Raw genomic sequence first — 14,579 nt, forward strand, 5'->3', positions numbered from 1 at the left:
TTGTATTTCATACCTTTGCAAAAATGCCTCCCTGCTGTCACTGTACAGTATTACCAGGTGATTTTGCATCTTATTTGCTGCAAGATAGACTGGAATTCTTGAAATGAAACAGTCATAGCAGAAGAGCAGCACTGTGTGACACTTTTATTTGCCTTCTAAACAGCGTGAGTGAGAAGAGTTGTGCTAAATGTTAACCCAAACCAGTGCTGGAGGCTCTCGATCAAGGCTTTGACTACCAGGGTCATCCACCATTTCTAGCCTATGTACAATGAGGAATACAAATGGCAAAGATACCAGAACTGCAGTCAGACTTTTTATACCTGTGTTTTTAATTTCCACATAACAAAACCCACATGGAGAGAAACAGCTATTATATACTTGCCTCAAATCTTTGAAATGTTGTCATACGAAATTCTCCTTTAATCCCCGAAGGCAGTAATGAAGAAGAAGGATTTTCAGTGAAAAGAAAGAGTTGCTTATGTAACTCCTAAGTTAAAACAAATCTTCTGCTTGGAGTTGTAGTTCCCATGTTACGTTCAAAACATATGTATCTCTCTAGAGTTTTGATTAAATACCTCTTTGAATATTTAAAAATTACACTTTGCCTCTTCTTTTTCCCTGTGTGGTCCTTACCCCCTCTCACATGGCTATGGCTGTAGGTTTTTCTCAAACCTGAGACACTAAGTAGAGAGGACAGTCAGCCTTAGGCTGATGGGTCATTCCTGACCTCAGTTAGTACACGAGCATTTGTGAGAACAATATAAAAGTGATGACTACGACACAGGAAACCTGAAGCATGGATGCGCCTCACCAGAGATTCCCCAGAATCAACACTTTGTCTAGTAACTGTAATAAAGAGCTCCTTCTTCAAAGCTTAACTAATACTGGTGGGAATTAGAAATTTATATTTACTATCAAGTGTCAGAATCCGAACCATGTAACTGCATTTGAGAATCTGGCTGTAGCTTCATCTAACAGAAAATTATTTATATGAGGTTTCTAAGTTAGCTGAACCAAATCCCAGCCTCTCATGCAGAATCCTAACATAGCATTTGTTCCTTGTTTAATCAATCCCATGCCAAAATTTTCACTGATGTATCAAAAAAAAAAATCTAGAATGACAATTCTGTAACACTTTACTGTATTTGAAAATTATTTTCACTGTCCACAGACTGTATGCATTTTGACTAGTGTCTTCTCCACACTGTTCACTTAATAATTACAGTATTTTCTGAGTACTGACCTGCACTCTGCTGCTGTGGAATCTGAGTCTGATGTGGCAGGTTCCTATAAAAAACCATTTAATATCTTTAATGCTTCCATACAAAGTCTGAAGTGTATTATGATGAACACTCAGTATTTACACTTCATTTTTTTGCTTATGAAGCAATAATCTGTTTTCACTATGCAAATACAGATGTCCAAAGGTTAGCCATGACCATGAAATAAAGACAATTAGTGTTAAAATAGTTCTTATTTCACTTCTCAGCTATGTTCAAAGGCTGAGACTTGGCAAAATGCCAGAGGCTACAAAAGTCACCATGAGTTTCTGAAGTTCAGCAAAGTTTGGTTTCTTTAAATGAATATTCCATATTCCATGAATACAGCAAAGGAGACAGCATTTGCAATGTAGTTATTGGCTGTGGAATGAATGGTCAGCCACTTATACGTGTCAGACCAGTTCATTTATCAAGGCAAAGTTGCATTTTTGTGCCCTGCTTAAGTGTCTATTTTAATAGCTACCAGATACAGGTGTTTTTACAGAAAGGAATTAAGGGTTACAATATAGGTGAAGCAGATGTACAACTCAAGAAAGCTTTTGGTACAAGATTTGGCACTCCAGTCATAAAACCTGCTATTCTGAATAGAGAAGAAGCCGCAAAAGATGGGGCAGAGCACTCTGCAGCACTTGTACAAGGAATAATTTATATAGCTGTCCTTTCTGGAGAATTTAGCTTCTGGGACAGGGAGAAGAAAACACTCCTGCAGCATGGATCTACATTGTGAAGGGAATTTAGGACAAGCATGTGTAAATTAGGACTGAGTTAGAGCTGGCACAGGACCAGTACCACTGGGGCCATGCAGGCCTGCCAGCGGAGGAGGCACCAGCTGGAGCTGGTGTTACAGCACAGCACTGGAAAATGCCAGCCACTTCTGAGACCACTGCCTGAGATCTGCTCAGCCCCAGGCACCTCAACCAAACCTTTCCAGAAATGCCTCTTTGCTACAGCTCTATGGACTTCTTTGAATTAGAACATATGCAAGCATTGGTCTGCCTCACTAGTATCACTAAGTGAAACTTAGTGTCTCCCTCAAACATAAATGAATTCTAAGGAACAAGAATTAATTATTTTTCTGGTTTCTGTCTTGGAAAGAGAGTGGCAACAATGGAAACAGGAGAGAGCTATGAGCATTTTTTCTTGGCAAGCCTGAATTATCTGTGTAATGGAGCATGTTCTTCTGTTCAATGTCAGCGTTTCAAACACAAACCATGTGTGACAAGTACAAGACTAACCACTTACAAAGTCTGGATTTTCTGGTATAAAACTACTACAAATTTGGTGGTTAGTTTTAAACCAGAACCCCGAAGATATGGGTCAAGAGACAGGGTGTCTAAAATAGAACAGTTGTAATTGATTCTTCTGTCAAAAGTAGTTTTTCTCCAAAACATGCACAAATCCAACTGTTCCATGCCAAGCCTCTTGCAAGCCTGCAGACTGAAAGCCAGCCATTTAATCTTATAACAGAAGGCCTTTCTTCCTGCTGGAAATGCAAACATCAGAGCAATCTTGAACTGGAGAGTCATTAGTGGATCCTCCCACAGTGAACACATTTCGGAGGACAAGCACTGGAATGTACAGTGAGGTCATGCAGCACAGTGAGCATTAAGGACCAGAAGCGAGGTGAACACTTACTGCTGTGTCTGCATCAGAGGCATGCTGGTGTTGTCGTAGCTGTCCGTGTGCAGGGGCGGGACGATCTCGCCCGTCACGGGGTGGAACACGGGCAGCGTGGAGAGTGGCCACGCGATCTCTCTGTTCTTGGACATGTCACGAAGCTCTTTGGTTGATTTCTGTATAGCACTGTGGTGCACCAACTGGATGCTATGTCAGAAGGAAATAAAATAGTGAATACATACTATAAGTGCTTTATCAAAACAGAGAGAATTTTGCAATTTTTATTATTATTAAAGTACAAGGACTTTGATGCATGCTACAGACTACAGTTGAACAATTACAATCTTCACATAGTTAAATTAATAAATATTTGATTTATTTAATTTTTAAAGGCAGTAATTATTCCATTAGATTTTTCTCTCTGAATAGATATTTTTCATAGGATTCAAGACTGTGCAGTTTGTGGCTGATGTTCCATTTATTTGCTGCAGTTAAAGTTTTGGTTAACTCCTGATTCTTGTGGTAGATTCATAAAAGCTTGTAAGTCAATTTTAAAACACTCCATATTATAGGCACTGGATGCCTTCCAGGATATTTCTTCTCTTGTTCACTGCCTTTAAGAGACAGGTTGGAAAGTCCAATAACCAGGAGTATTGCACATTAATATATTTATTCTAACAGCACTATTTTATTTTGAATTACAGTCTTTAATTTCAAACCCTTTTTATTCTGGTCTTCTATCCTTGCCAAGACTCTGATTTAAAAGCAGCTTTCACATTTATGAATTAAACCATGAATTAGAGAGAATGAAAGAAGATTATGACACATATGTATGAAGCATGACAAGCTACTGAGAATGAAAATTAAATGGTAAAAGAAAAATAACAGGAAAGAAGACACTTACTCTGGTGTTTGCATGTTTCTCTTTTCCCTAAAAACAAAACAAAATTTATGAATTAAATAATAGCATTGATAGTTGGAACATTAATCTATCTGATGATGAAAACAGTACATGATGTAGAAATGCTGACAAGGTTATTGCTAAACGCAACTTGGCAGCATTTGCAACAGGGTTTATGATGAGGCCTTGATGAATGCACGTAGAGAGATGTGATAGTGGTGACAGACACACACAGACACACACACACAGGGGAATGAAAAATGCAGGTTAAAGAACAAGCTTCTGGCTAAAAGAAATTCTGTGACAAAATGAAATTGTAGTTCGTGTAAGAAATGGCAGAAATCACGTTACTTGCTGCTTTCCTTTTATGTGTTTTTCTTTTATAATATGTCTAAATTCAGTTAATCTCCTCAACCAGGTTTATGTTATGAAACTTAGCATTTTAGAAATTACTTAATATTCTCCTGAACCAATGAACCTTTATTAGTATTTTATTTGCTGGGGGCATTTTGGAGAGCTGTGCACATGTGGAGATTTTGGGGAGTTTTGTGCATATGTTGAATATTTTAACCCTTTCTAGAACAACTAAAGGCCCTACATCCACTGGCTTGGAAATTAGTGCATGTGCTTAAGTATAAAATAGTTCAGTATTACAAGCAGATACCTTTTGGCCTGTTTTAAATGTTTATAATGAACTGAATGGAGATATTCTAACAAATAACCTTCTATGCATTATAATCTTAGAAAAAATCAGGAGTTACTTATTAGCATGTTAAAATACTCACACTCCTTCCCGTCGGCAGCACATGATATAGGCAAGTATTAGAAAAAGCACCAGTGCTATTGCCGAGGGCACTGCCAGTGTAATTAGGAAATCCGAGTAATAGTCTCTGCTTTTCAGTGTATCAGAAGGTGGCTTGTATTCTCCACCATCAGGTAATATTCCCTCTCCACGAATCACTTCCTGAAAGGTGGAAACTTGTTTTGTATTGTCAACCTGATACCCAGGGAAAAAAAAGAATAAGAAAAACAGACTATTAAATAACAAAGTAACATAATGTAAAAACAGGCAGGTATTTAATTAACCATAACATATAAAAAGATCCATATTATTCATTTTACAAATTCTATAGAATTTAATCCAAACACTTTTTTTTTAAATAATAGAAGCTTACATTTTATGAAGATTCTGATCAGTGTGATAAGTTATGTCATAATGTTACTACTCTCTTTTGTGCCTAGCAGAGATACCATGTCTTTTACACATTAATTTTAGGCATATCTCACAAAAACAGTATTTGAGTACAGATTCGGTAAACATCTTTAGTGCAAACTAATTAACTGATTCTGATTTCTTTTTTGATTAATTAATCCATTTCTTACTAGTCTTCCTAAATAACAATACTGTCCTCTCTTGTATAAAGGTGGCAAAAATTAAGAGTCACATACCTACAATGTTCTTCCTCCCCCTTCTTCATATCAAACATTATATACAGAGCTCAAACGAGGACAGCTCATTGTCTCACTCACACAAATTCAATTAGCCTCCAAAAGCTGCATTCCCACTCACAATCTGTGTGTGTTTGTCTGTACCCAATGATCCTAGAAATACAAACCTCTTTTGCTGCTAAATTTCCTATTGCTTTTGATCGCCATTCCGAGATGACTTAATTTTCTGCATCCATTTTTTTGTTATCTTCAGCTAGATGCTACTGTCAAATTTCATCAGTGCTAGCTATAAGATCATTAATCTCCAGATCATTAATACAAATAAAATATATTTGCTTACATGCTTGACCTTTGTCTGACTTTTCAGAGAAGAAATCTTGCAAATGATGGTCACTTCTTTATCATTTACACTTGAAGTCATAAAATGCTGTATTACAGCTTAGGCAATGGGTGAAGAGATTTTTATGAAATTCCCGAAATCCCGCTGAGCTTCAAATGTGTGTGTGCACAAGTACACATATATGTAAGTGTTTTTTTACTAAAAAATTGATGCATTCTCTGCTCATTAATTCCACAGTATCGTCTATGTTAGGTACACTGAGTTCCATCTGGCTGCTTAGTTGAATCTCAAACCCTAGCAATTCACAAAAAATATCTACTTACTGATGTGACTGACAGAGGTCCATACACAGTGTGAGAACAAGCTGTCAGAGAGCAGCTTCAAGTGGAGCATTTATTACATTGCCCATCCTTGCAGAATGTGGAACCCCCCAACTTACATCCACTCTTTATTTGGGTGCTAACTGCCAACATCACCTCATAAGCAGTGTGAGGATGAGGACATGATGGCTCTATTTTCTATCACTTGTTTAAATTGTGGATATGGGAAACAGAGCTCAACTCCCAGCCCATAGGGGAGAATTTCCTGTCTCTCGGCTTGCCTTCTGAAAAGCAGACTGTGATTAGCTAGAAGGAAGCTTGGCTCCCTTTTCCCTTTGATGCAGCAGGTTACAGCAGAAATGCTGCTGGCAATAATAAACACCCCTAAGACAGTTTAAATTCAGTTACTGTGGCACACGGCCAAAACAAGTGCTGAATTCCAGAAGGTTGTGTTATAGCTGCTGCAGAAAATAACACTTCTCTGAAAGCCTTTTCCTGTTACACATGCCAAGGTGATCTCTGCTTTTCTCAAACCAGCATGACAATGCTGCTTCATGATTAGTTTATGAGCCACTGCCACTATCAGGGTTTTTTTTCTGAAGAAGTATTCCTAACCAGCTTCTTTTCCTTCTGCATGGGCACAGCTGACTGTTCTTGCATTAGTGCACTATCCCTCTTCTGCTTCTTTTAAAATTCATCCTGTTTTCCAAGACTGTTTCTCCAATTTCTCAAGACCTTTCTGTCCTTCAATGCACCTGCAGATCCTTTCACTTTCATGGGGAACTACATATTTAATTTAATAAGCACATTCCATCATCCAGAGGAACAGCCAGGAATTATTATTCATTCTGCTATGATTATGGCTACCAACTAGCTCTCCACTATTTCCTAGCTTCATCTAGGCCCTGTTCCTGAGCTTGCTTGTGAGACAGTATCAAAAAACCTTACCAAGAAGGAATGACATGTGCTGTTCCACCTTGGTTCTACTTCTTCCTTGTAGAAGGAAATGGAAGACTTGATATAGTTTGTTCTTGTCAAAGACCAGCTGCCTTCTGCTATTCTTCAGGTGCTGGTATTACTGTGTACACTTGGGCCTTTTAAAATTTCTCAATGAAAGCCAATGAAAAGCAAATAATCTGGGTATTCTTTTGAAACAAGTATTTTCCAACCTTTCAGAACCTTTCCTAATTTATAGTATATAGGCAGAAAGGACTGGAAGTTATCCATCAGTTTTGTGTATTAATACCTTTCCTTATACTCAATAAGTTTTTTCCATCCAGTGTTTAACACCTCCCTTTCAGCTTCCTCCTGGGTAATGTCTGAAGCAGCTCAACAACCATCTAAGTTTATTTTATATACCTTCACCATCATTGTTCAGATTTATCTGAAACATTCTCTTCCAATACTGTATTTTTTCTTGATTTTCCTTACAGGATCTAAAAAAAAACAACCTTAAAATCCTCTTTGGGAATTATTCTCCTTTTATGGCAAATAGTCTAGTGTTTGGTTATCTTTTTTCTTGCATTTGACTGTGAAGAATGTTCCTATTGATTATTTAATTAGTCAACATTACTTTAATTCCTTTTTCTATTTAATATTTAACATAAAATATGTTTTAGACAATATTCAGAAATAGTTTTTTAACAGCATAGTATTAATTGGTCAGTGGAGAATCAGTATCTGAGAAAACATGTATGTATGCACACACTTTTTAGTATGCATACATACTAAAAAGGAAGTGTAACCAGCAGCATCAGCATTCTGAATTAATTAATTACACCTCTCATTACTTTTACTTTTTTAAGCCGTGGAGTTCTCTGGCCCTTTATAGAATTCACTGCTAGTGAAAACAAATACAGTGGTTTCACTGGGGCTCAACTCTAATGGAATTTAGCCAACATATCAAAATCTTTTCACAGTCTTAAGAGTGTCTGCTAGGTGGAAAAAAATATCAGTCACAATAAAGTGGAACTGGTAACGCTGTCTGACCAAGCTGGGAAAATTCTTACCTGTACTTCTACAAACATCACTTTTATGCAATAATAAAATAACTCACCAGAGAGATTTTACACCAGTCAATATGGAATTGAGTACGAAATTTTTTATCACAGGTTATTACAGGCTCCATTTCTTGACTGCACCTCAGCTGATTTTGTGGGTTTTCCACTTCTCGTAAACACGAAGAGAAAGGAACATCTGCCCCAACCATCACATACACACTGCAGAAAGAGATGAGTGACAGACCAGCAGGATGTCTCACAAATCCCCAAAGGACAATGACGTACTCTTCCAAATATTATTGCTATACACAGTAACATTCAGCTGTTACTTAAAGATTGAAATTACTTTTTAAAATCATTTTCCTTCACACTATACTTTTATCTCTTTAAGTATACAAGTAACAGACTGAAATTAAAGGACTTTCCTAGCTGGTTATTACAACATATTCTGGTTTGCTTCTTAATGTAAATGTTTCAATACCATCAGTTGTGCCAATTTCTATGAAGCTAAAGAGCTCCATGTGTGATCAGTACTATTTTTGAAAATTGTATTAAAATAGCATCATTTTGTTTTAAGGGAATCTTTAATCTTACTCATCATAGATTTTTTTAGAGTTTCTTCCCATGTTTTCGAAATAAATTCACAATAACTAGTTATTGCTAAACCTAATACAGATATGAACATGCTAACACCCAGCTGCTTCTGAAAGAGGCCATACTGTAGCTATGTATGGCCAACAAAATTTGCTTCAGAATACTGAAAGCTGAAGGTAAACCTAACACTTGATTTAGCATTACCATACATAAAATAAGAGCTACTACACTGATTGTAATATTCATTATCATATTTAGTATGGAACACTGCGGTAAAATACAGTCTGCTGCACCAGGTAATAATGTACCAATGGATTCTGTAACAGAAATCAGGTCCCAGTTGCCACTTGTTACAGTAGGCATTATCTAACTAAATATTTGAAGTGTAGCCATTTGTATTAAGTGACTCTGCTATTACTCTGGCTAGTATAGAAGTCACCTTCCTTCTTTAAATATGCTCAAAAACTCCAGAGACACAAAAGGGCTCTGAAAACGCCAGTATTTTCTACACACATCTCATATTTTGAACCTTTATCCCTTTCTTAGATACTATTTGACTCTGAATTATCCAAAATGATCTAAAAATAACTAGGCATCTTCAGTTTCACCAGGGAAAACCATATTTGAAAAAACTGAATCCTTACTAGTTTCCTGTTAAATATTGTTCAGAACAATATTTATGGTCACAAATCACAACTGGAACCAGTCCATTCCAGCAGTTTGCACTCAGTAACCTCAGCTCCCCAGACATCTTACAACTTTCAGAAGAAAGTCAACAGTGCTCTTGAAGCACATAACTAACTCACTTAGTGAGTACAGCTAAAAATTACACTGTTATATGCAAACTGCTCTCAGAAATTGAAGTGTCTCTGCTCTACCATAACTTGCTTCAAAATTTTGAGTTTAATGAATTGGGAATGGTTAAAAATTTGAAAAGCATGTCAAGTGACTACTCAGAAGTAAAACTGGGATTACAAAAAAAACCATATTTACTACCAACTCATTTATAATTAATGGAATTTATTAATATTCCTTAGGTTATAACATCCATATATAGGAACTGTGCCCTGTTGTAGTGGTTTCTAACACAATAAACTCATATTATAACTGGGGCTCAGAACATGAGTAAACTTTTCACATCTAATTCCAAAACATAAAACAGCAATTGCAAATTATCTAGAAAACTTGAAAAAAATATTAGGCTTCTGAGTAACACAAGAAAAAAAAAGTGAAGCAAAACCATCATATTGACACATGCTTACCCCTCTTTCATGTCATTAATGGGAAGTGGAACTCTCCCTCCCCTGTCAAGGGCTGAAGTAATGTTTATAGCATTCAAGCGTTCTGGCTGCCATACATTTTTCACTGCTCCGAGGAAGTCACCAAGAACTTCACTTGCCAACATTTCTTCTACATTCATATTCCTTATGAAGAATTCCGCTTGATACGGTAAAGGAAAATCTACTTGTGGTGAAAAAGAGTGTTGCATTAAACAAAGGCTCCATAAATCCAAAAATAAATCTTCAAAATATCTGGAGTAATGATTAATATAACTCTACTTTAAGATTGATACACTTTTTCAAAATTCTTGTGTTTGAATTAGCTAATTTTGAACCTATTGTGATTATGTTTAATTCAATAGAGAGTACCATTAGCTGCTACTTGAGCTGAAAACCTTCAGTTATTTATCAAACAACAGGGAGATGAAGAAGCAGACTAGAGGAAAAGTCTCAGTTGGTAAAACTTCATTAAACTTCATTAAACTCATTACATGAGTGCTAATCTGGGGGTCAAAACCAATCTGCAGCAACAATGGATTCCAACCTGTGATACTCCAGAATGTAAATATGATAATGAGAACTAATTTTAAGGTCCAAATGTCCATATATGCCATAACCTGTTGTTTTCTGATTCTGCCTACACAATTGTTCATTGCATAAGGTACACACAGAACTAACTAAACAACATGCAGAAAGAGAGTGAAATCCTTCATGTAAGGTCCCTTTGAAAAGACAAGGGAAATTTCAAATTAGAAGCAGTTTAATGAAAAACAAAGATGCAAACATTTTACTGTGAGTGTCATTCCTGAATGACAGAAATAATCTGGATTAAAAAATCAAAATTAATTAAACCAGGAAAAATTCTCTTATTTCTCCCCTATGCCTCTGTGTTTGGTTTGAACACCAGACAACTATTTTACAGTATTTATCTTCAAAAGGAGAAGCCCATAAGAGAGTTTAGCTGATTTTGCTGATAGTTAAAAATACAACCAGCTATATTCTGTACATACCTTCTGCTGACATTATATTAATGATCAAATTGTGTCTCGCTGTTTCAAAGGTACGCCTGTTATATGCAGTGATCTAGAGTGAAAAAGATTACAAAACAATGCAAACATTAAAATCATATAAATGAAATATCAGTGAAGGTTAAATTGAAAACTTCAAAATACTTAGCAGTTTTTAATTACTTTCCCTCTTTATTTTGAAACCTATGAACATTTATTCACTAATATAAAATTTGAAAGGTAAGGTCAATTTATTTAATGCAGTACTACCTTTAAGTTAGGATATTGGAATTTTCTTGACCAGTCCATAGCCAAATAAAATTAATGAATATGTGAAAATAATATATTTTGGTCCTGATAGAAATGTTCTGCCATACATGTGTATTCTTTCTCTTCTGTTATCTTTAAGAACCACCATAAGGACAGATTGGTTCCTCCATTTCCCCATGCAGCCTCCAATCCCCCGCTCCATCAATACCGTAAGATCTAAATTCATCGACAGCTCCCAGGAAATAAACTACATGGAGAGGTTTTTTGAAGGAAAAAGTGTTGTGATGCCAGGAATTCCCATTTTTGGGGCTGCTATTTAGTTTTAGCTTTGGTCCCAGTGAAGTCTCACTCCATGTATGGATTCTAAATAATGGTCCAATACAAGTAGATTTAAAAAAAAAAATCCTGGAATCTGTAAATGTAGGGGAAGTGAAAACTAGGAGGTAGATGCAACATTTGTGACTCTTATTTTTTGAAACATACACCTTCATGAATAAAATATGCAAGGATACTAATCTAAAAGCTAAAATATCTAGGATACCTGAAAGGCACGCAAGTGGTTACTTCTCAGTGGTGACTGTACTCCAAGGTTGTACTACGATTAAGTGATCATTCATAAGAAATACAGAACAAGGCTAGATATCAGTATAATTAAGTATTATCTTCTCTACTTTTTTTATCCCTGCAAGGTGATAAATCTTTCATGAAATAAACTGAAAAAAACTAATTTTCTTTCTAATTTTAGATTTCCGTTCACTCATTTCAAGAGCAAAGGAGAGGCAGAGGAGTGACAGAACTATGTTGCTTCTCAGCAAACAGAGCCAAAAACCACTGTGACACTGACTATTAAATAAATAAAAGTAACAGATGTTGCACCTCTTGTAAAGGATTTGAATGAAAAGGAAAAATGCTGCGGTGTACTTACTGCAGGTTTGTTTAAGTGGAGAGGGAAAAGCTTACCCAACACAATCAGATCTCATTTAACGTTACAATTTCATTATAAAATTAACAGAAAATAAATTTGAGATTTCTCTAGTCCTAATGCTGCTAATTTTTCAAAGGGTTTCTTCAACTGCAGTTGAACCACCAGTACCCAGAAAATCAAACCCCCGGTCATACAAGCTCTGTACAGGAGCAGGGCAGTACCCACTGTGAGCCTGCACTCCAGCAGTGGGAGCTGCCAGCGTAACCCACACAGCACAGGAAGGCATGGCAGAGATTGCCTCTGTCCTGAATATTCATTCAAACACAAACTGTCTTCGCACAGCTTTCAAAGGAGCTTGAGCTCAAGAATATTACCTGCTCTACTGCAGTGCTATGCATAATGTTAGGCTCTCCTAATCATGAGGTCTCCTCCAGTTCAGTGAGCTCCCCATGACATCCCCTCAGGAATTATAACATGATGGAAGTTATATTCAGGCCAGGAATATGCAATCCCTCACCTCAGAGGGCACTAGGAAGGGGATCAAAAGCCATCTGACCTCCTCACACACCACAAAATTAATTCAAAAGCCACATCTAAGACTGGAACTGCAAGGAATTAATTTGTATGCTAGGCAAGATTTACTTCAAATATGGCTTGGGGTCATGCTTAGAATGGAGGTCTTGATATAGATCCTAGAATCTAAATGCACATGCCTTTTAAAAACTGGCAATTTCAAATAATGGTTTCCTCTAAATAAAACTAAGCAAAGCCTGCAAGAACTTCTGCGCATGATCAATTCTCAGATGGTATTAGTCCTGCTGAAATCCAAACAGAATCATGAGCATAAAATTAAACATGGGAGAAACTACCTGCAGTATAACTTAACAATCAGAGCTATCATTCTTGAGGAAGAAAAACTACATCAAATGCAACTTAGGAAAAAAAAATACTCATCAAGGGTTTAAGACAAATATACTGCTGAAGCAGCAAAATGGCTGGAGCAAGTTAACGTGCAGATTTCTTAACACTGAACCACACTGTGCCTGATTTAGTCTGCTACCTATGAAATACATGGTAGAAAACATTGTCCCTTTTCCCTTTTGAATTGCTGCTCAATGAATAATTAGTGCTTTAAAATATTTGAATAGTTAACTCTCAAAAATACAGTTTTGTCATTGTTACACTCATATGAATTAGATTCGTAATAGTGCTAACTAAAATAAAACCTATCAATAAACATGAATAATGAACAAGGTTTGATGAAAAATAATTGAAAAAAAAAAAAAAAAACCAAAAAAACCAATCAAACCAAAAACCCCAATCAAACAAACAAGCAAAAAAACCCCACAACTGCTTATAGAATGAACACTTCCATCTAGTGGGGAAAAGACTGACCCATATTTAGGTTGAATGTTACAAAGTTATGATTCAGTTATTCTTCAAGTACAGTTGCTTACAAAGTTTTTTTTTTTTTGCTCTGTATTCTGAATAAAACTTTAATATGAAATAGTAATTAACTATTCAAAAACAAGGGGGAACTTGTTGACAGTTCTGAACTCTAAACCAAAATACATATTTTTGAACTTTTGAAAGCAAATACCTCAATGATGGTTGGCTTGCCCACATTTTCTAGAGTTGGTGAGCCATACAGAACTCCATCACTGTATGGTGTCCTTTGTATATAGCGTAGCCAGCCAGGTCTGTCAGGGTAACCCATTAAATTGGTATTAAATGTTATAGGATCATTACTTATTTCACCTAGATAAGAGAAATTATATTAGAATATTTACAAGAAAATGTTAAATACTTTGATTTTAATTTTTCAACTAAGTAGTCATATTCTGCTTTCACTTGTTTTCTGAATCTTTCTACGATGAAAAAAACAATTAAAATTTGCTAACTTTACCATATCAGAAACAAGTGAATTATTACTTAGCACTTCTAGATATTAAGAAATTCATACCTGGAAAGTGTAACCAACTGCAGACATAAATGTGCAGGTACTTCCTAGAGTTTTGGCTGAGTGCTCATGTTCAGTAACTAGTGGGTCTTAATTTTAGAGCTCAGTTCCATCTCAAATTGAAGCATCTAACCTCCTTACAGACAAAAGCACAAAGGTTTCAGTCCTTTAATTCACCCTCCCAACTTACTTTTATTGATGGATCCGGTACTCAATGTACTGTAAAGAGCGGCTCCATAATCAATAATGCATGAAAGCTTCTGTTAGCATTAGGATACACATATAAGTCTTTGGCACCAACAGCCTTGGCAATCATTTTAATTTAGAGAACAAATTAATTCAAAAAAGGATCAGACATTCCTGTGAACTGGAGCCACTGCTGGCTACTAAATACAGTGGTCCAGCTGTTAAAGCCCCTCAAGTCAAACCAGTACCTTGGTTCTTGTGGTTTTTATTGATACTCTTATAAATTTCTGGATTTTACTTCCGTTTATTTTAGCTTTTGTAAATGAAATCAGGCCTGAACACTACCAAATCCTCACCACCAAGGCAGTGTCCAGCTGAGGCACAGAACTCAAGTCAAATCCATTCTGAGCCTGCACAGACACCTCTGCCCTGCACTCCAACTTGGCTCTG

The 14,579-nt window shown here is 36.3% G+C and overlaps 1 protein-coding gene across 10 annotated transcripts in view; it reads right to left on the minus strand.

Annotated features, from left to right (window-relative positions):
• Positions 1-14,579, minus strand: part of SGCE (sarcoglycan epsilon) — a 32,973-nt gene that overhangs the window by 4,145 nt on the left and 14,249 nt on the right. For 3 of the 10 annotated variants that reach the window (XM_054000017.1, XM_053999814.1, XM_053999929.1), the window contains exons 3-11: positions 13,584-13,741; positions 10,792-10,864; positions 9,764-9,965; positions 7,964-8,126; positions 4,584-4,795; positions 3,802-3,828; positions 2,916-3,104; positions 1,244-1,287; positions 383-417 (exon numbers count right to left, since the gene is read on the minus strand). In XM_054000017.1, coding sequence (XP_053855992.1) covers positions 383-417; positions 1,244-1,287; positions 2,916-3,104; positions 3,802-3,828; positions 4,584-4,795; positions 7,964-8,126; positions 9,764-9,965; positions 10,792-10,864; positions 13,584-13,741 — 1,103 coding nt within the window. The remainder of the gene's footprint in view (positions 1-382; positions 418-1,243; positions 1,288-2,915; positions 3,105-3,801; positions 3,829-4,583; positions 4,796-7,963; positions 8,127-9,763; positions 9,966-10,791; positions 10,865-13,583; positions 13,742-14,579) is intronic. The other 7 variants (XM_054000430.1, XM_053999872.1, XM_054000191.1 and 4 more) reach the window with 6 other exon arrangements.

Source organism: Vidua macroura, chromosome 1, assembly GCF_024509145.1.
Source record: "Vidua macroura isolate BioBank_ID:100142 chromosome 1, ASM2450914v1, whole genome shotgun sequence".
Taxonomy (NCBI): Eukaryota; Metazoa; Chordata; class Aves; order Passeriformes; family Viduidae; genus Vidua; species Vidua macroura.